This window comes from Sorex fumeus, unplaced genomic scaffold (assembly GCF_029834395.1).
Source record: "Sorex fumeus unplaced genomic scaffold, SorFum_2.1 ptg000037l, whole genome shotgun sequence".
Lineage (NCBI taxonomy): Eukaryota > Metazoa > Chordata > Mammalia > Eulipotyphla > Soricidae > Sorex > Sorex fumeus.
In genome coordinates this window covers 2,260,171-2,282,044 of record NW_026606094.1, presented here as the reverse complement: position 1 = coordinate 2,282,044, position 21,874 = coordinate 2,260,171, and the positions used below count along the sequence as shown (strand labels likewise).

General features: G+C 44.6%; 1 protein-coding gene across 1 annotated transcript in view; it reads left to right on the top strand.

The window, feature by feature from the left end:
* Positions 1–21,874, top strand: part of SND1 (staphylococcal nuclease and tudor domain containing 1) — a 433,640-nt gene that overhangs the window by 224,646 nt on the left and 187,120 nt on the right. Inside the window, exon 13 of the mRNA XM_056118385.1 lies at positions 21,702–21,812. Coding sequence (XP_055974360.1) covers positions 21,702–21,812 — 111 coding nt within the window. The remainder of the gene's footprint in view (positions 1–21,701; positions 21,813–21,874) is intronic.

Genomic DNA, 21,874 nt, shown 5'->3' with positions numbered 1-21,874 from the left:
GCAGTATACCTTTCTCACTGTTTCCTAGATTGATGCTTTCTTCGACAGCATGACCCTTCATGCCTGCATCTTGGAGGGATGGGGCGGGGGAGGTACATTTGGTCATACCTGCATCTTGAACATTTTTTCCATATATGGAAGTAATGGAATATAATAGTAACAAGACATGCTCGAGTCAATTCTACTTGTTCGTCTTGTAAACGAGGCAATTGAATCTAGGCAGGGTGCACGGCCAAAGACATAGTATGGTAGGGTGCCTGCCTTGCACAGGACTCACCCAGGTTCGATCCCCAGCACCACATATGGTTCCCTGAACCTCTCCGGGCATGGATCTCTGAGCACAGAGCCAGGATTAAGCTCTGAGCACTGCCACTGTAGTCCCCACACCCCAAAAAGAAAGAAATAAAAACCAATCCTTAGAGTGAGTTCTGACATGCAGTGCTTCCCAGACACTATCAAGTCCAGTCATTTGGCTCGTCACACAACTTCCCTTCCAAGGGCCATTCATTCATTCATCCATTCATTTATTCACTTGTTCATTCTTTGCAAAGCTTGTCCACCGCTCCTCCTTGCTCTGTGCTTGAAAGCAGAGACGACAACCTTGGTTGCTTTCCTTTCCTCTTACAGTATCAGGAATGTGCTTTGGAAGAGAAAGGTTGGCTTATTTACTATAGAGTCCTCTAGCCAGAATGTTAATACCCTGAATTAGTGCCAGGTTCTTTTGTCCCCCTCAAAAAATTTATCGCTCAGGAGAGAAGTCACCTTATACTTGGAGTTTTCACCAAGACTCTCCGGTTACACAGTGCTTCCTAGTTTTATTTTGAACACATCAATTAGCCTGATGCATCCTCAGTCAAGGCTGTATGAAGGTCACAAGACAGAACTATTAAAAAGTAGCCATTTCTTCCCCTCCCCCACCCCCGCCCCAACACACACACACATAGAGGTAGCATTTCTTTCCCATGAATGTTGCTTCTCTGCCCTCCACTGCAAATAAAGGATGTCCCAGAATGTGACCTTTCTGGGCAGTACAAGAAGGCAGGGGCACCAAACCTTGCCTGTGAAGGGCCAGAGGGTAAATATTTTCAGCGGGAGAGTCATGAGGTCTGTGGGGCAACCATCCCAATTTTGCTTTCACAACCATATCCGATATGCAGATAAGTGAATGTTGCTGTGTTCCAGTAAAACTTGGATAACCAAGGGAGGTCATGAATTTGCAACCCCTCTTCTAGGGACTTTTGTAGTGGAGGTATGCAGTTATTTATAAATAAATGAGGACACCAACCATCAAAATATTTTGAGGCTGAATCCTTGTGACTTTAGGAAGCAATTTCTAATGACAGTGTCACTTGCCAAGGTGCCATTCTAGTGAGGTAAGGAGGGAGCTTTATTGGTAACACACTGCCAGGTTGGGGGATGATGGTCTCATGTCCTCAAAGCAATCATGTTTATGGTCGCCAGAGGAGAGCTTAGACTGACAGAAAACAGGAAAGCAGGATTGTAGGAAGAGCGGGCCCCAGATTATGAGTAGGCTCCAGAATGAATCATTAAATCCAGTCATACCTGCGAATTTAAAAAGTAAGGGTTAGACTCGGGTAAGGGCAGACTGTCTTTATTTGTGTAGGCTTTGAGCCCAGGGTAGTTATCCTTGACTAACATTGATTTCTGGTCCACTTTCCAGATGCATCCGGCATGGATTCCTAAAGTTCTATGTCAAAAAATTTTAAGATAGAAGGAAAGATGTGAGAAAACATCTCTCTAAAACTGGCTCTAGTAAAGATATCGTCAGTAGTGTTGAGTACACTTGTTTGGAGTTTAGCATGAGGGGAAAATTCTGAAATGTAGTAGTGATTTACACAGTCCTTCTGAATTCATAACAATTATAAATCTCACATTCACCCTGAAACATAATTACCTCCAAGACCCCCTTAAACCCAGCCCCGATCCCATACACATTTTAAAAGTCTACTTTTAGGAAGCCTGACATCACTTTTATGCACGTATATATTTTTTGAAATCTTGTCTCTTGATCCCTCCCTACCAGAAGCGCAGTTTATGAGGAAATGGCTGATTTTCGAAATTGTTTTCAGCACAGTCTGTGGCTTTTAGCTTCCTCTGATTGAACTGTCTGTAGTGGCCGCTGGTGATGGAAGAATCTACCTCCCCTGGTGCCCCAGCAGCTGTCCTGCCACTGGCTATTGATTGTGCACTTTGGGTCATTGGAACCTGTGAGATGCCCTTGTATTTTTTTGTTTAGTGCTACCTGGGTCTTGCTGTCTGGAATTTGTAAAACTGTAGACTTTGACTGTTGGGATTTTGTTATTTTGCTGTCCATTTAAGTTTGTTTCCTGTTGCTGGTCTCCTCTTGAGTCACTCCCATTAGTATAGTCCTTTGTCTGTGTCTACCCTCTTGGCATTTTCGACCTGATGAAGTTTAAAGATTGACACCGCCCTGAGAATTAGGGTTTTTGGTCTCTTAGGAAATGTTTTTTCCTTGTCTTCAAGGATGTCCCTTTCAGATGCATCTGGTCTAACAGCTGCTTTGCCACTCCTGAATCAAGCCAAGGGAAAGAAAGATTCTCATAGCCAGGCACCTGCCGCTCTTAGACCAGACTGGGGGTAAATTCCAGACAGATTCATCAGCAGCAGGGTGGGAGGACCAGTTTTTATCAGGTGGGAATAGACCACATGAATGAGAACGCAACTGAACTGGTGCTCTAAGAGCACCATTTGTATCTGTTAAATGTAAGGGATTAGATAATCTGTCATTATGCTAATTCCGGGTAACAGATGGTGTAGAGTTCTGCATCTCTACAGCAGTATTCACCATGGGGGAAATTAGCTTGCACCCAGATCAGCAGTCAGGAAGGAATTCCATTGAGAGAGAAACACTACTGGTGATTACATTAGTGTGTCCCTCTGAGGACATCCGCACATGCGGGTTTCTTGAATTTCTCTATAGTTGACAGTTCTTGGCCATGGCCTTAAGTTAAGTTTTTAAGTTAACCACCTTCTTCAAGGTGGTTTCTCCCCATTTGTTGAGTTAGGAATACCTGATAAGTTAGGTAAATGGGCCACCAATCAGTATGGTCACAGTAGCCTAGAATTTTTCTTCAGAGAAAGGATTCCATAGAGATATCAAAAGCTTTGCTGATTAAATGAACTTCAGAGTGGAAATGAGAAGCAGGAACCGGATGTGTTCTTTCTAACTGATGTGCCTTGCCTTGCCTTTGATATAATATTGAGGGGAAAAAGGATTTAATTAAGTCCTTTGACTCCGCATTCTCTAAGGGTCAGTGTTGATCCCGCTGTGTTTTCCCCCCCTTTATAAATGAGTTCCTGTCAGTATTTTAACTCACAGCTTCACCCAGCTTCCATGCTGATGACTCCACTTTTCACTTCCCTTTGCTCATTCCCCTCTCCCACCTGCCCACATACCTGCTCTTCTTTCCATTCAGGTGACCTACTCTCACATCTCAAAGCCAACACATTTAACAATAAAACAGATTTTTAAAACTCTGGCTTTTAAACTCAGAAGTGCTCACCTGCTTGGCTTATTAGAAAACAGCCCCAGGCAATGAGATAAACCCAACTTCTGTAGTGCTCACCAAATTACTCTATCTTCTCAACTGATTCTATTACCTTTCATAGCAGTCTGTGACATATTGAACTTGGAGAGAAACAAAAAATCTAGAGGAGGGTTATTTTGAATGATTGGTCTGGGTTAATTGGAGAGCTTTCAAAACTGATCACTGCTTATATAGAGTACAATTGTAGATGTGCTTTAAATAGGATGATCATCCAGGTTTAATGGTGCAGTAAGTTGGGTTATGTGCCATCATTCAAGAGGAGCAATACAAACATTTGGATTGGGGAACCTTAAAAGTCAGGGATTAGCCATTCATAGCTCTGGTTTCCACCAGGAACTGAAATAATTGAGTATTTGATTCTACCTTGGTGACTATTGGGATCCCAGGGAGAAAGCAGTTTACTTAAGTGTTTCTTTGTTAAAGAATTCCCTTCCGAGTTCTTTCCTGGAACTGCCCACACACTCAACAACACAGATCTAAATTAATGCAGTCGCTTTCAGATAGATAGGCTTTTTCTTTTTTCAAAACCATTTTTATTGAAGTACTGAAATTTACTGTACTGTTAATTATACTTTTCTGGCAGACATCATTCCAATACCACAATCCATCACCACAGTGTTCGTGTACCTCAACCAGTATTCCAAGGGTCCCTTCCAGCCGTCCCTTCCTCCCATGTAAGTTCAGTTCTGCAGACAAAAGCTCCAGTTCTGATGATTTTGGAGATAGGCTTTTGCTATGTGCATGATTGTCCCTCTATATTTTCTCCTGAATAATGCTGCTAGATTAATTTTCCATAGATGTTGTTTTGATCCTATTATTTCACCATCACACACAAATATCTTAAATTTTTATTAATCATCTTCAACCAAACCCTTCTCTCTCCTCCTCATCTTTGACTCCTTGTCTCTTGGTTTATGGAAAAAAATGCAGGCTTTTCAAGAAAATACCTTGGACGTGTGCTCTCAACCCCTGACTTGGTTAATTGAAAATGTTGCCTTTTCCAAACTAAGATATTTTACCGTACATACTCTGAACTGTGTTTCTTTTGTTTGGGGAAAATGGCTTGAGCCATCATTTATCCTTCCTTATAACTAAATTTTGAACTTATACTTAATCTCTTATTATATCTACTTTTCTCATTGCCTTTTCTTCTTAGCCAAGTTAATTAAATAAGTGAAAAGAAATTTTAATTCTGTCTCCACTTGGCCTTCATTCCATTACCATCTCTCTGACCCGTTGGCATTGCCACTGAGTTGGCCTAGCTGACCCTAACCTCCTTTGAGAACACATTGTCTGTCTTTACTCTTGCTTCATGTCTGTGTACTTAAAACTTACAGGTCTTTTGACATTACTTGTTCTTTGTTATTTCAGCACTCCATACTTGACCTACTAGAAATCTGAGCTCTTACCAATCCAACTTGAGTGTTCCTTAAATATCTCTACTTTCCAAGTTTTTCTTCTTATCGCTCCTACCTCTGTAGGATGTCTCCCTGGGTAGCCTCCTTATCCCTTTGTTTTAATTTCCCAGATCAGTGTCTCTAGCCAAATTGTTTCTCAAAGACTCCTCCCCATCGACTACTTTCTGGACACCACTACTTAGTTACTGAATCTCAATATATCTCACCCTGAACTTAACGTTCTCTGCATTTTTGGTTTTGGCAGAATTGAGAGGCTATTTCTGCACTGGACTCAGGGCTCCTGCCAGTGCTTGGGGGACCCTATAGAGTGCTGGGGATCAAACTAGGGTCTACCACATGCAAGACAGGCACCTTAACTGTGCTATCTCTCCTACAATGTTATCTACTTTGCAAAAGTAGATAACTATACTTTAATGTACATTAACTGTACTTTAATGACCTCTTTTTACTGATGGTTAAACCTTTTAGTCTCTTCCACTAATCTGCCTCTCTGTGCTCCCTCTCTCCATAATCTGATAAACAGGCTGGTTGCTGTATGTCATTCCAACCTTTGCCTGGTCGACCGGCATTGACTGGTTTATTCTGTCAGTCTTCTTCTGGATCTTTCCATTCCTGGTCTTTCTTGCTTCCAGTCCATTTTTCACACTACTGTCCCAGTTGACTTTCCAAAATACAAACCAGGGATGCACTTTCAGTGGGTAGGACACTTGGCCTTGAATGTGACTGACCCAGGTTTGATCCTTGGCAACCCCCATGTGGTCCTCAGAGCCCCACCAGGAATGATCCATGAGTGCAGAGCCAGGAGTAAGTCCTGAGAAACACTGAGTGTGGCCGAGAAACTGAAGAACAACAACAAAACCTGATTGTTATTCTCGATACTTAAAAGTCTTCTTAAATCACCTCAGTCCTTAGAATTAACACAGACCTAGAATCTGACCCTTACCTGTTACTTTATGGTTTGACTTTATATTCTTTGTCACTCCTCCATCACTTCTGTTTAAAAAAGCAAAGATCCCAAACTCCCTATTCTTGTTTTGAGGCCTCATCTGTCAGTGCTCAGGGATCACCCCTGTCAGTGCTCAGGGAGCCATATGTAGTGCTGGGTGTGCTGTCTGCAAGGCAAGCGCCTTAATGCCCGCACTATTTCTTTGGCTCACAAACTCCCTGTGTGTGCTCTCTGCTGGGAGTATATGTATTTCTCCTAGCCAGCTCCTGCTCATCCTACAGCACTTCACTTCTTTGGAAAGCTTTCCTGTAGGGACCCTGCTGAACCACAATCCTGCTGGGTGGGCATCTGTGCTCTTGCTCAGCACCCTATACTAACAGACTTTTTGCAGGTCATGAGCTGAAAACCACTTGAGCATACATTTCTCTCTATTTCACGTGAACGAAAACACAGATGATGGTGTATGTGCCTTGTTGGATCACTTAGAATTTGAACTTTGTCTGGTACCCTAGAGGTTCTTCTGGCTACTCCCCTTTATATGAAAGAATAGGAAAATAGCACCTGAAAAGGTCTTTTCCTTTAATTAAAGCCAGAGTTGAAACCAGGGTCCCATAATAACAGATCTGCATGAAACTCAATTTCAGTGATTTGAAATCCCCACATTGCATCTTTTCTTCAGAGCATATAAATACTACACATTTTTCTTCTGTATTTGGGTTTATCTTACTTATTTTGTGTCATTTGAAGATAAATTGTTATACATCTCATCATGATATACCAGATATATCTTGGCACTGGGGATAAAGCAGTGATTACTATGGAGAGAACATATTTTCAGTGACACTTACATTCTTGAAGACGGTGAAGAGAAATGTGTCAAGGTACCAAGTTGATAGAGAGGTAAGGCACTTGTCTTGCATGCAGCTGACCTCTCTTTGATCCCTGGTGCTGCATATGGACCCTTAGCACTGCCAAATGTGTCGCAACCTCACCCCCTCAAAAAAAAATTTTTTTAAAAGTAAGTGGTCAAAGTGCTATAAAGAAGATAAAGCTATGTGGAGGAGGTTTTGAAGGGCTGGGAAGAAGGAAAAAGTCTAAGTAGTGTAGTCATGAAAGCCCTCGGTGACCAGGTTACTCTAGCAAGACCTGGAGGAGGTAATGAGCTGGTGGTATAATACGATACCGGCAAAGGTATCATCTGAGTCTTAAATTGCAACTGTGCCTGGATTAAAGGCCTGCCTGACAACAAGGGTGGAAGTACTGGGAGAGGAAGCTGGTAAGGTAGCGAAAGCAGACAGCTGAGCAGAACGGCCCCTGTGATGATTCCTTCCAAGCACCATGCCTTTGCTTGGAATCACTGGCCGTGGCAGAGGTTTGAGCAGAGGACTGATGGCAGGATCTGTTTAACTTTTAATATTTATCGGGTCCCCCTGACTGCTGATGATTCTGGTTGCAAAGGAAATGTAGGGCCAAAGGCCCTTGTCGTCTTTTCCTTCGATGTGAAGTTTTTTTTTTTTTGCCTTTGAAAAGATTGTTGTCAAGTGATGGTAGATTCACCAGTGCTGCAAGAGGAATACTCTGAAGTTCATCCCGAGTCCCTTCACTCAGTTCCCCGAAATGCTTCTATCTGCTGTGTTTTTAGTGTGGCACCCAAATCTAGGAGACTGTCGTTGCTGCAGTGTGGATATATGGTTGCGTCCCCACCACACCACAGTCAGAAAATGAGTGTGTCAGCATAAAGAGCTTCCCTAGGCAGCCTTCCATCACTTCCACCCTTCCATCACTTGTACGATCTCTTTTGTCTAACTTTCATCTCTATCATTTCGTCATCCTGAGCATGTTATTGGGATGCCTCTACAGTATGTGACCTTTTGGAAGTAAGTGTTACAAATTGAAGCAGTTGCCCTTGGTCCTCAGAGTTGTTGCATGTATCAGTAGTTCCTCAAGCCTCTTTGGAAATGACCGGGAAAAACTCGTGGAAGGATCCAGGTTCTACTTCAGTGCACTCACTAAGGATTTCTCGCTATCTCTGAGTCTGATTAGCCGTATCGAAGATGAGAGAATTCAGAAAAGAATACCAACAACCTTTTAGCTCTCAACTCTGAGTATAATCTTATTTTTCTCTGTCTGTAATAGTGAAATCCAACTCTCTTTTTCATGCTTACTTTGCAGTAAGCTACATCTTTACTTTATCACCAAGCTTATGAGGTTAGCTCAAGAAGATCTCATAATTACCTTATTGACATGTTGCTGCTCCTTATTTTCTCAAATACAAGCATGATAAACCAAAATAGTACATAATGCTATGTAAATGTGAAGAGAAATAGCTTAGTAAATTTAACATCTGTAATGATAAGGCACAGAAGTATATTTTCTAGTATATCATCCTAGAGGTATAAGCAATGTAATGAGTTGCTGTTAAATTTCAATTCTATTCTTGAGTCAAATGTTTGAACTCAGTGCTACTAATAAGGTAAGTCAGTGTCATGCTGTTGAAAGAACTACTTAGCCTAATAGAGGAGGAACTAGCCGGTGAAAAATATAGATGTTAAGACCTAAAATTATACTACATAGTCTCTTATTTGCTCACTCCTCTCTCTTTTCTATACTTCAGGGCATTGGGTAATGCATCTCAAGGAAGTGGTGGACATTAAAGAGCTGAAGAGATTAAAAAGCTTCTCAGCAATTTGCCCAGTGGCTTGGCCTCATGCCCTTTATCGCCACTGTGTGCGTCTGCAGGCAACGACTTAAAGGGTTGCTGGTGGGAAAGGTAGAGGAAACTGTGCTGCTGCCACAGTGCTCTGCCCGTGCCCAGCAGAGATACGTAGAAATCCTAAACCCATTCTGAAATTCTACCTAGACCAGTAGATCTTAAATATTATCAGCAAGTGCTGTATAGACAGGTGAGAAAAAAAAGGGAGAGAGATGCATGACTGCTGTTGATAAGTAAATTCTTGTTCACCATAAAAATTAGTCCATCGAAGGACCAGGAAGATAGGCCAAGTGGTAGAGCACAGGCCAACCCCTGTGGACGTGTGTGAGGCCCTGAGTTGGATCCTTGGACCACATGCCCTGCCCTATGGCGAACGGGAGGGACATTGAAGTGGGGTGTGGTACATAGCATAAGACTAGGGGTCCATGAGAAGGATGGGGGGCCATACGAAGGAAAGAAGGTTGGAAGGCAGCTACGGTTAGGAAAATTTTCAGTAATGCTGCCCTAGTGGGCTCTGAGCATTGGACCTTTTTGCCCTCGGTGTCAGTCTAAATAAGCATTGCCAGGCACCTCAATAAATTAAAAGAAAAGAAAATTAAAAGGAAAAATAGAATATATCTGAGCTGGAAAGTATTTTGTACCGTGTTTTCTAGATATGTCAGCTTGTACCAGCTCTGCTCCTTTATAAGCATTTTCGTAGCCAGGGAGCTGGGGTAAGAGCCCAGCTCTCTGCCCTCATCATGCTTCGGGCCTGGAGTGCTGTGAGCTCATTATTGCTCTCTGCCATGGCCGGACTTTCTCGAGTGAAGCATAGAGATAGATGTGCTGTGCGGCTTCTCTCCTTTGTTGGATGAGGGAGAACTGATCAATATATATTAACGCCCCCATTTTGCCATACTCCTCTGTCTCACTGTGTTCTGTCTCTATTTTTCGCCATTTAGCTGAAGCTTTTCCCCCTCTTTCAAAATCCTAATAGGAGATAGTGTTGTTGTATACTAAGCCCTCCTTTTTAAAACCCTTTGCCATGTTGTAAAGGTCTTTTTAAAAAGTTGGTTTTCTTGTACATTTTGCAAAGCAAGCCAACAGAAGAAATTAAGCTAAAATGGGATTTTTAAAATCTAAAGATATGAAATTGTTCTAATTCATAAGGCGTTTATTGCCTATGTTTTTTTTTTTTCTCATTATGAATGTGAAGGTAGTTGGGCATTGTTTTTGTGCCAAAACTCAAATGAACCAATTGGGACAATATCTCTTTCCCTGGCACATCTCCTGTTGGTCACGTTCATTCATTGTAACAGGCACCTATTACACTGCTTGGGGTGTCTCTGTTGTGACAAAGGTCAGCTGCTTCCCGAAATGGACGATTCTTATTTGCCTCACATGAGTGTTTGGGAGGTATTCATGACCTGCCTGTTCTTCATTTCCCAGAGGCCTTTTGCCTCAGACCACTCCACTTCTCTGCTTATTTTCTGCTTTTCACTTCTTAGCAGCTGTAGGAACTCTTGGGTTCAGGTTGGTTGGATACTTCACCAAGCACAACAGGCTTCAGGGGGAGTCCTTACTCCTGTAACAGAACCAAGGGGAAAGCCTTCCCCAGATTCTGTTCTCAGAACCTAAGCAAAGGGTTAAAGATTAAGTGCTACCCAGCCATTGCCCTAGACCCTGCCAAAGGGGTGGAGTGATGGTGCTTGAGTAGGTCCCAGAGAGAATACCCTATGCACAGGGCCTGTCAACGCCTTTGCTGGGGCCTGTGGACATCTGGAAGCCTTACTATGGCACTGGCACATACTGTGTCTGGACTTCCAGGTTTCTGTTTCAGAGGAAGATTTGACATATGTCAGTCATGTTAGGAAATTCATCCCTCCCTCCCTCCCTCCCTCCCTCCCTCCCTCCCTCCCTCCCTCCCCCCACCCCCTCCATCTTGAGATTGAAAGCACATAGCATCAATCTGTTCAGTCCATTAAGGTACTTTCATTGCATCAGATAGTAACTCCAAATGCCTTAAAGAAAAAAGACACATTGGAAAATTTGAGTCTCTCAGACTTGGACATCAGTAGGAATCTGGGCAGCCCCAGAGCGCAAGGACGCAGGCAGCAGACTTGGCTTTAATTGGGCCCAGTCTTTCTGTGCACCCCTGTAAAGGTTGTCTGATTACCTCCCCCTCTCTACATCTCTCTCCTGGAGGACCACAGAGTGGACGGATGAGAAGGGCCGACAGCTTACAGAGTGGGAGGCATCAGCAGTGGTCTATGGGCTGGTGAAACACGTTGGCCACTCTCTGTATATTATTGGTAAGGGCTGCTGTAGGCAGAGAAGAGCACAGTGACTGCAATCTCCTTTGTGGCATCAGACCAGGAGTGGGCTCAGCTGGAGTGGGCATAGCACCCCTTCACCAGTCTGTGAGCCCGGTTCACTCCTCACTCCTGCAGGAGGGGAATTGAAAGGTGCTTCCATCACACCTCCACCCTCGCTCCTCACACAACCATAATTTGTCCCATGAATAGGGGTAGACGATTTCTAATGTGCTCGCACCATGTTTCATGAATCTTAAGACAGTTCATGCGCACAGGATATTCCTTCCTGTTTTACGCAATTGTCAAAGGACAGCCTTATAATCGCAGGAAGTAGACCAAGTCAGAAGGCACTCAGGTGCCCTTTGTGGTGGTGTCACTCTCGATGTTTCTTTAGGGAACTCCTTGAAACATTTTCAGCATTTGTCTCTGGGCCTTTCTTTGTCTGTGTATTGAGATTTTTTGGATTAGTGTATCTCTATGGACTCTTTGCTCAAAAATTCTATGACTCAGTTATTACTTTGTTTTCATCTACCAGCCCACAGAGCCCCCAGGGTACTCCGAGGGAAATCATTGAGCAAGCCAATAAATATTTATTGAGTGCCTACTAAGTGTTTGGCTTTTTTCGGACCAGTAGGGAATACACTGCAGTTGGGAAGACAAGGTATGCACATGCTCGTAGATGATAACACACAGCAGCGCAGAGAGAGCCATGTGGCCACAGGCTGAGGGGGCTCGGGGAATAGGGTTAGAGATGTATGTGAGGGATCTGTCATACCCTGTGATTTGTGGCACAGTTTAGTCAAAAGAAAATTGGATTTGGAATTAAAAACAAAAATCTGGCTTCTGATCTTGGCTTCTGCCACTTTCTAACGGGATTACTCACGGGAAATCCATCCCTGCTTATACTCAGGGGAGTGGGATGCAGGGGGAGCAGACCACCTCTGTATGGCTAGACGGATCAGGAGCGTTCAGCTGCCTGTCTCTTGGTGGGCACCCAGCAGATGTGGATTAATTTGAAATTACCTTTGGAGAGGGGGGTGGGAAATCTCAGGATTAATCTGTCACGAGCTATGTAAAGCTTCGGCTTTGGCTAAGATGATTAGCAAGGTCCATTTCAAATCAGCACTCACATGCCAAGTCTCTGGTGGAGCTCTCATCTAGAGCTCGTCACCTGCCAGTTTTGGAACCTCTCTCTGCCTCACACTTCTCATCTGGAAAATGGGGGTCTGACCTCCTCTGGATGTGGGACACCAGAAAGGACTTCTAATTAAGAACATTTAGAACTGTGCTCCAAAAATGTTGCAGTCTTCTTCCTCTTCCCCCATCTTCATTTTTTTCTTCTCCTAATCCTAACCCTTTCCTCCTTCTCCTCCCCCCCCTTTTTTAGCGCTGTTCACCCCTCCCTACTCTTTCTCTCCTTCCTCCTCACATTATTATTGTTTCATGTATGATCGTTGAATTTTTTCATTGTGGAAAATTGCAAACAAGGCTTCTGTGTTTGTGGTGAATCGAGGAAACAGTGTTTGGGATTGTCAGTGTTGTCAGGAGACAGGTAGGAGAGGCTGTAGTAAGGATTCCAGGTGAGAGAGAATGGGGGTACCACTGGAGTAACAAGAGTAGAAGAGAAAACATTCAGGGAGACAGTATTGGAGATTTGAGTTAAAGGTTTTGACCTAATTTTAAGTGGGAATGAGTGAGACACCAGACCTCGTAGCTGAGAGGCTGATGGGCCCGCAGTTGGAGATGTTTACAGAATCAGCTGACTTGGTTGGCTTCAGAAAAGCTTCATCTAGGGAAGGGAGTGTTATTTTTGAAATGCTGAGTTTTACATGGTGATGAATCATGCAAATTCACATGTCCTGCAAATAGTTGGAGATGTAAATGCCTGGCATATTTAGCCTGGAGTGGACCCGTTTGGCTGCATTGGAAGGGCCTATTTGGTAGTTTACTTTTTTTTCAAGCTAGATCCAGGATTTAATTGATTTACCTAATTGCTTTTAAAGGCTGCATCTCCCTTGGGAGATGCTTGTCTGTTGGAGGGGGGTGTCACTGCATACATGGCCCAGGTTCAGTCAGCATGACCAGAGATTGGGATTAATCCATGCAAGTTCCCCTCTGTGAAACAAAGGCCTGGTTGGTTTTGCAGGGGCACATCCAGCTGTGCTCAGGGCTTACCTTTGACTCTGTGCTCAGGGATTAGGCCCAGTGGGGCTCAGGGAACCTCGTGTTGTACTGGGGAGCAAACCTAGGCTGAGTACATGCAAGGCAAGTGCCTTTTCTGCCCTGCTGTCTCCAGTTCTCTTGACTGTTGAAGATCAGGGAAGCAGAGAACACGTGGGCGTTGTTCTGGTTTTGCTTGTGTGCTCCCTGACCCCCACTCTTGAGCCACACTGCCTCCTGCTCCTGACTTCTTCCCGTGGTTTGCTGACTGGGCAGTGCTGTGCTATTCAGAGAGGAGCTTGCAGGGGAGTGGAGTATCACATCACAGTTTTCCCGTCTTATAAAGCTAGCACCATGATATTGCTGAATAAATGAAGCTATCATGTAAGAGGTGGCAATAAGATTACAGTGCTGCAGAAATCCTGGGGGCAGAATAAAATTGTCTATTTAGTAAGCAGAAGTATTTGATAGAACCATTTGGTGGTATGCTTCTGCCCCCCTCCTTTTCTAAATCGCTTTGACCCATATTTTCACGCCACTTCGCGCCACTCTCCAGAGTTTATAAAAGGAGTTAAGTGTTTAATTCACCTGTTTTCATGTGTATTTCGATTCTGTTTCCTCATGCTGTTCCTTCTGAGACCAGGGTAAGTCTGCCCTTACAAGGGGCATGGTGGGAAAGAAAGATGTGATACAGCTCTATGGTACTCTGGAGTTGAGAGTGACGAGCTCTGTGGCACTTTGGAGTAGAGAAAGATTAGTAAACTATTCTTGACAGGTGGAGTATGAAGTGACATCTTTTCATCACCCACTAGCCCTTGGTTTTTTCTTTCTTTTCTTGTTTTTTTTTTCTTTTTTCTTTTTTCTTTTTGGGTTATACCTGGCAATGCTTAGAGGTCACTCCTGGCTTTGTGCTCAGGGAACCATATGGGGTGCTGGGGATCAAACCTGGATCGGCTGCATGCAAGGCAAACACCCAACCCACTATACTATCACTCCAGACCTGCCATTGATTTTCTTACTTTTTTCCAGTCTGGAGATACCGTTGTGCTCCTTGGGACATGGTATGAGGCTAAAGTGCTTGGATACGGAATACAGAATCTAGCATGGAGGTGGACTTTTGGAACTCTGAAATTTATCTTCCTCCTAACCAGTCACTTTTCATGGAGTTTTCTCCCCTATTTCCTTTCTCCTCTCTTTTCACTGTTCTTCCCTCCTTTCCTGTCTCCCTCCTTTTTTCTCCCTTTTCTTTCGTATATTTCTGACAGTCTTGTGTACCAGTGCCCTCTGGTCTTATTGGAATCATGTGTTCTTGGTGTCATTAAAAATGGACTAAGGACTTGTTGGAGTCTTCTTAAGGAAGGCTCCTTAGAACACAAAGAGAATACAGACTCATGGTTCCCCAGAGTGTCTGATTCTCTTATCTCATCTTCTAGAAAACACTCTCATCCACAGAAGAGTTGTGCCTAGAACCTGGCGATACTCGGAGTGCTCATTAACTGTGAATCAGAACTGTCCAGGGAGGGCTCTTTCTGTCTGGCTTGCTTCTGGACTATGCATATCAGTCCCAGTCCATCCTTCCTTCCCATTCTGTGGATCTGTCATGTTCCACATAACCTCAGTGGGTTGGTGGTTCATCAGAAGTAATTGCCCTTGTCTCTCTCCCGGGAGCTGAGACGTTCTGTCCCAGGATTCTAGGTATCTTAACACAGACCTTGATCATTCTTGATTTCCGCCCTCTCTTTATCCCACTTCCTAAAGCCAAGCTCGAGACATGGAGGTACTTGAATCTCCTCTTTGTGTTTGATCTGTGTCGCAGATTTCTGGGTAAGTCTCCAGCCACTGTCTGCCCCTCGGGTGGCTCTCCTCGCCACAGGACTTGTTAAGTGGAAAAAAGAGCCATTAAGAGTAAAAAGATCAAAAAATCAATTTCCGCTATTTTTAGAATTACATCAGTTGAAGGGGAAAGTAAAAACATAGGCAAGGCCGTGGGAGAGCGATTTGGTAAATCTATAAAGGATGTTTCCAATTATTGATGCATCTAACACAGAATCTCCCAGCCATATAGGTTGCTGGGCTAGGTGGAAAGTGGCTCGTTCTTATATTGGAAGGAATTTTTTCCCTCAGATTCATGGCCAATCCGTTCTTGGTGATGGGGGGATAGAAGTTCCTGGGTACAAGAGGTGCCACCCCTCAAAGATGGCATTGGAAGCTAACTGTTGCTCTGAAGGCCACTTTCCTGCCTGGAGGCCTGGGTGAAAAGTAACTTAATAAAAAATTAGCCTCTACTCACTCCCTTTAGATCTCGTTCATCCAGAATTTCACTTGTCCACCTCTAGAGAACCAAGTCTAGGGGCCTGGGAACTGGTGCAGCACGTGTTGTGCGTGTAGAGCACCTGAGTTCAGTCCCAGCAAAACACTCCCTCAGTCTCAAGCTGGGAATTCTGAGGAGCGTGGGTGTGAGCGATCTTAATGTGAGCTCATTTAGAAGATGGGGTGGGAGCCTGGCCTTTTGAACGCGTTAGCTGTTCATCCTAATTATTTTTGCTGCTTCTCCTGTGTTTTAGCAGGGAAATACTTTTGCCATGTGTAAGAGTAGAGGTGGGCCTAGTATTTCAAAGCAAGTATCTTTCTAGTCTTGCTCTCTGCCTCCTCATCTCTGCCCCATCCTGGTCACCCTGCAGGGAGACCCTGGGAGAGAAGGGGTTGGGGGGGAGATGATTGTGCTGCAGCTGCATTTCCCTGTACAGCCCCGTCTGTCCATCGTGTACTCCAGCCTGGTCAGGCAAGAAGGCTTGCCTTATGGGGAATTTGGAGCCAAAGGATGAAGGGGCTGGAAGCCGTTTTCCAGTGTAAGACATGGGCCCCCAAGGGTCAGGGGCAACAGAGACTGGAGGCACAGAATTGCCTCAGGTCTTGCTGGATCCAAGTTCTCTCACAGTAGATTGTTGGTGGCCAGGTGGGGGTGCCTGGTGTGGCAGGGAGGGGTGCATTCTGTACTTGGCTTAGGAGATTTATGCTTAGAGCTAGGCCCCTCCACTGTAGATGATGTGATTTAGCAATGAATTGAGCCTTCAATGATCTGACAGCCTTTAATATTTATTGTTGAGAATTCTTTTTTGTTTGGGGACTTGGGGAGGGGGGCAGGGCCAGACTACCCAGTGGTACTCGGCCTGTTTCTAGCTCTGTGCTTAGGCGTGATCCCTAGTGGTGCGCAAGGGACCATATGCTAAGAAGGAAATTCGAACCAGATTGGCAGCCATTGCATTGCAAGGGAAGTGCCTTACTTCTTATACTACTTCTCCAGCCTCTTGTTTAGATATTCTTTATAGGCTTCCTTTATTCCGTGCATGTGCTCATGGGTATGGTTACTTGAAGGAAAAATATTTTGCCATTTTGTTCTTTATGGGTCCTACAGTAACTAATAAAATGTAGATGGTTTTTAAGTGGAAAATGTTCAGCTCAAAACAGCTAGATGGAAATCTGTGAGCCAGAGCTGTCGAGAGTTATGTTACTCTTGTTCAGACAGAGACTGAAGGAATTTGTATGTGTGTGTGTGTTGCACTGTACTATTTCCTACACCCACTCTTCTGAAATCCTTAGGCATTTAGCACACATTCGGTTTTATCAAGTAGCGTATTCTCTTTAAGTGAGCTCTACCATTAGGACCAAATCAGGGCAGCCACGGAATGTATGAGTGAAAGAGTGTATGTATGTGATGGGAAAGCACTTACATCCTTTTTCTATAAGTAGAATTATCAAGGATAATGGAAGCCAGATTTCTTCCCTGCCAGAGAGGGAGTTAGAATAGGGAAAGGAAGAAAACAAAAATGAACCCTGGGGTGCTGGAACTTTCAATGTGAATGAATCCAAGGTATGTTGGTTTGGGCTCTGCTCTTGGTCAGTTTCTGATGCCAATATTGGGGTAAATGTACACGAGATTGATGGGGGTTGGGGGTGCGGATCGAGAGGTGGAAAAGGCAGGAAGAGGATCCTGAGAAACTTCCACTGCAGGGCAGGCCTAACGCCTATGGAGAGGGAAGGAAGAAGTCTCAGCTGTGGGGTAGTTCTGAGAGTTTGCAAAGCTGATAATGGGTCTTGCAGCCAAAGTCGCCCCTCAGAAGATTCCCACATCTCTCAGCAATAAGCCAGCCTTCATAGCTCTGTGGTGCCCTGTTATTGGCTGGGAGCAGCTGGTAGGAAGCATAGCCTTGGCTGAAACAGTGATGGATTTCAGAGCAGAGCAGCTGGAACTGTCAGTCAGGGATGCTTCCTGCAGTCAGGCATCCATCCGAGCGGCTCATATTCATCATTGCCACACATGGTTTTCAATAGTCATAGATAGATACAGAAATAAATGGATAGGAAGAAAGACACCAAAGCGTGCTCCTTAGCCAACTGGTAAATTTCGGAGTGCAGAAAACAATCCAAGATAATCCTGGAGTATGTGTTCAGAGAATGAGGAGGTGCTGGAAGCGTAAAGGGAGCAGGGGTACAAGGGTGTAGGGGTGGAGCGAGGCGTGCAGCAGCCAGCTTGATCCCTCCTGGCTCCCTTTGACAGTTTGGACAGGAACAGTTCCAGCATCAAAATAACAACAGGTGTGGATTATAACTTCTTGAGTAAAATGAGGTTACATTAGTTTATGCTGGTAAAAATAAATGAATAATCTGGGGCTTGATGAGAAATGAAAATGACACAGGTCCAAGTGCTGCCCCATAAAAACACCTGTTAATTATAAAGAAAAGAAGTCTACAAGACTTCTCTTTTATTGGAGAAGTCTGGTAGATGCTCCTCATCAAGGGATCAAAATGGTCATCATTAAATTAGGCATCATTTCATAGGGTGGCCAGGGAGCACTAAGAGCATCACCTCTGTGATACTCAAGCCAAAGATGCATAACTTGCATCTGATCACAGAGAAACAAGAGTCAAGACTCTGATACTCTCTGAGAGATTAGAAAGCTGTTCCAAAGGAAGGAGGCATGGAATTCACTGCAGCTCCCAGTTCTCTACTAGATCTTTCATCACCCGCTTTAGTGCTCTATTGTGACAGCTTATCTTTTGTTTATGGTTTGTGGATGGTGGCAGTTTGTCCCCTTTGGTTCCCTATTTTTATTGGAAATGCAAAACCAAATAAGAAAATGGTAGCCAGGTAGGTTGCTTACTCTCCATTGTTTCAGCACAGAGGAGGAGTGGGATTGGGGGAGGGGCCTTGTTTTGGGTACAATATGTATAACTTTTTGTTTAGATTGTTCCAAAAATTTGCACAGGCTATTCTCGGTGGGATTGGGGGATAAATCAAGTGAAGATCTTTTGAAAAGACCTGCGCACAGGATCCGTGTTGCTTGCGTTCATATGTGAAAAACCCCGTCATGTCTAATAGAAACAGAACCTTAAGTTCTGTTAGTTTGGAGGAACATGAAATGTCCTGGCACAGTCTGTCTATTTGGTGTTAGCTGGTAGAGACAGGACTTCCTGTTAGACTTCAAGCCTGTTGGGTCTCTTTATATGCGAATTGTGAATTATCCATTCTAGCCAGACATGTGTAATTGGAGTGGAATTACTGATACACTCAAGAAAGCAGAACTTATGAATTTGTCTAAAGCAGCATAATGTCATGGCACATAATTTAATGTTCTCTTTTCTTACTGGGCAACTGATCAATATACCAGTGCTAGGTTCTTAGCTGTCTTTAGCCAGGGGAAAAATCTCCTGACCTTTCATTAACAGCCAAAAGAAGTGATTGAGAGTCAAGTGCATGGATCTAGGCTAATTCCATTTTCCTTCTCTCTCTTTCATTCTCTTTTTAAATTCAAGTCTTAGATAATGGCAGGAAGAAAGATAAAAGCTGGTAAGGCAAGTAGAAAGCTTTTGTCCTTAATTCTGTGCTGGGCAAGCTTGACTAATATATGCTAAGGATAATAGTGTTCCAATGCTGCATTTCCTAAATGATTTGATGTTTTTCTGATACTTCAAAGAGCATCTCAACTTTTTTTTTTCCAGGAGGTGTTAAAGCAAAATCAAAAGGTTGTGTTATAAATTTGACATGGTTCAAAAATTATCTTAAGCTGAATTTCATAAAATGTATTGATTCTCTCTGTCAAGTATTCTGCTCAACACTGGGGTACAGTACCAGGACAACCCAACCCTTGGCCCCTCAGCCCTTGTCCTTTAGAAAGGAAGCCCAATAGCGAATTAATCATTGTAGTACAGTGTGATGCATTATCAAGGAGGGTCACACGCCTAGAAGAAAATGCATGTGATGTGATTCTCACATGTCTGGCTCATAGTCAGTGGTTTAGTGATGGTTGCTCTTATTTTATGTGTTTTTACTAAGAACCCGCACCACAACTGTTCCTCCGGGCAAAATTTGCAATTAGGCTTAAGAAGGAAGCTATGGGGTTTAGACTTGCAGCTTTAGGGTTGGGGATAGGTAGTGGGCTTTGGAACCTGATGCCTTCCCTGGCTTGGAGATTGATCAAATTTATTGGAAAGGAGCTCAGTGGGGCTGGGGAGAGCATCCAGGGTACTTCAGGCCATGCGGGTGCTCAATAGCTCTGTGGATTGATTTGGGCAACATTAAAAGGAGTGGATCATTAAACATTTGTGGGGGTTTGCTTAGTGTTCTCTAGCTTTTCATATAGAAGCTTATTTGTGTGAATTTTCCCTTGCCTGCTGTCATTCCAACTTTCTCCTCCAGACCCCATGCATTGACTGTAAAATGTCAGTGCACAGTGATGCCAAAGGCAGCCACAAACAGTCTTTGTTCTTCTGGCATTTCCGTTGCTGAGACATCTCAACCTGTCACTAGTCAGTCACCCTCGCTGGGCTTTTCTCTGGCTCTTGGTTTGAGAGGAGCGCTGCCCCTGCCCTGTTGGGGGTTTCTGGGTGACACACTTAGTTAAATTCCCACCACTTATCAACATCTACAGCTGCTGATTGGGGGCTGCTGGCATTCTCCAGGCTGCCAAAGCCAACTCCGTGCTAATGACAGCGTTTGCCAGCACGCCTGTGCGGTGACTCAGGAGACAGGGTGGCCAGCAAAGCAGCCTCTTTGTGGGAGTGGATTGTGAGAAGTGCTAATTCCGTGGCGGCTCGGAGATATTAATATCATGCTGGCAGAAGATAAACAGGCAGCAGAGGGGCACAAGATGAGGAGAGGAGCCGCCACGGCATCTTTCCTCCCCTCTCTGCCTGCACATCGGTTCCCCCTCCCCACACCCCCGTTTTTTAAACAGCACATTCTCCCGAGTTTCCCCTCGTAGAGCCTCGAAGTGGCTTCACGGTGCACACAGATTCCTGAGTCCAGCTCCCAGCAGCCCTTGAGCAGTCACAGCTAAGAACAAGAGGTGGGAAGAGTTAACTCTATTTGGAAACCACCCTCCCTGCTGGCATATGGGCCAGTGGCCATGGTTTCCCATCCCCCTTCCCCATAGGGCCGCTCACCAGATGGTCTGAGCGGGGCCTCTTAGGATATGGGTGACAGACACAAAGACATAACCACCACTGTCCCTCAGTATTACGGCATCTCTTGATCTTCTGGGACTTGCTGTAGAACATACTTGGGGGATGGGGGGCATTATTGAGTGGGGAGCGTGTTTGGGCCACACCCAGAAATAATCAGGATCACTCTTAGGGGTGCCAAGGGCGGGGTAGCGCAGATGCCAGGTTGGAGCCAGGGTCCGCTGCATATACGGCCAGTACCTTACCTGCTCATATCTCTCATTTGTTTCTGGAGACCAAGTCCCTTTCCGGGATGAGGAGGAACCTCCTGGCTCTCTCCCAGGACCATCTGTCCTGGAGAGTAGATGCGCGTGGCTGAGAGGGGCACTTTTTTTCTTGCAGTGACGGAAAGAGACCATGCCTTTGAGGGATGCTTGAAGTAGGGTTCGATCCTGAGTGTTTCTGGGCCTTAAAGGACTATTTAGAGTATTGCCCTACAGCTGCTCTGTCACACTTTCTTGGCTCTCCCTTCACGTGCCATCTTTCAAAAAGAACTTTTATGTCCCCTAACCTTTGCCCTTTCCCTCTCCCCAGCCCTCCTTTGGGTCCGATTTCCAATGAGAAGCGATCTAGGCGTGCAATGTCAAATGCACATTTCTATCATTGCCAGCCTGGAACGAGGCATTTTCCAGTTACAGTATCAGCGAGTAAGGAGAATTGGAAAAAATTTAGGTCATGCATTTATGTGGGTTTTTTGGTTGTGTTTTTTTTTTTTTCCCTTTAATCCATGTGCCTGATATTTTCGAGCTGACTTTTCTTGAGGGTAGTGGCTTGTTTATAACATTCTGTAAATAGCCCAGCCTAATGTGGGCTCTTTACAGATATTTTCTGCTTGTTTTTATGTATGGATTGGGATAGCATCTGACTGTACTAAGTAGAAAACTGCTGAGCTAGGGAACTTGGCGATTCCACCTTTTATTTGATTTCTCCGCTAAGCAACTCATTGGTCTTGAAAGCCTTGGCTGCTCCCCCTTCCTCTGCCAGGACACACGAGGCCTTCAGGTGCTCTCCGTTATTATCGCCGGTGACTGACGCCCACGGGCCCCACCTCCACTCACCGACCTGTCTTTTCTGTTACAGAAACATTGCTGAGGCCCTGGTGAGCAAAGGTTTGGCCACAGTGATCCGCTACCGGCAGGACGACGATCAGCGGTCTTCCCACTATGATGAGCTGCTTGCCGCCGAGGCCAGGTGAGCAGCGCCCCCAGAAAAGCAGCCCCACGGGACTGCCCCTTCCGCCCTGTCCTGCCCAC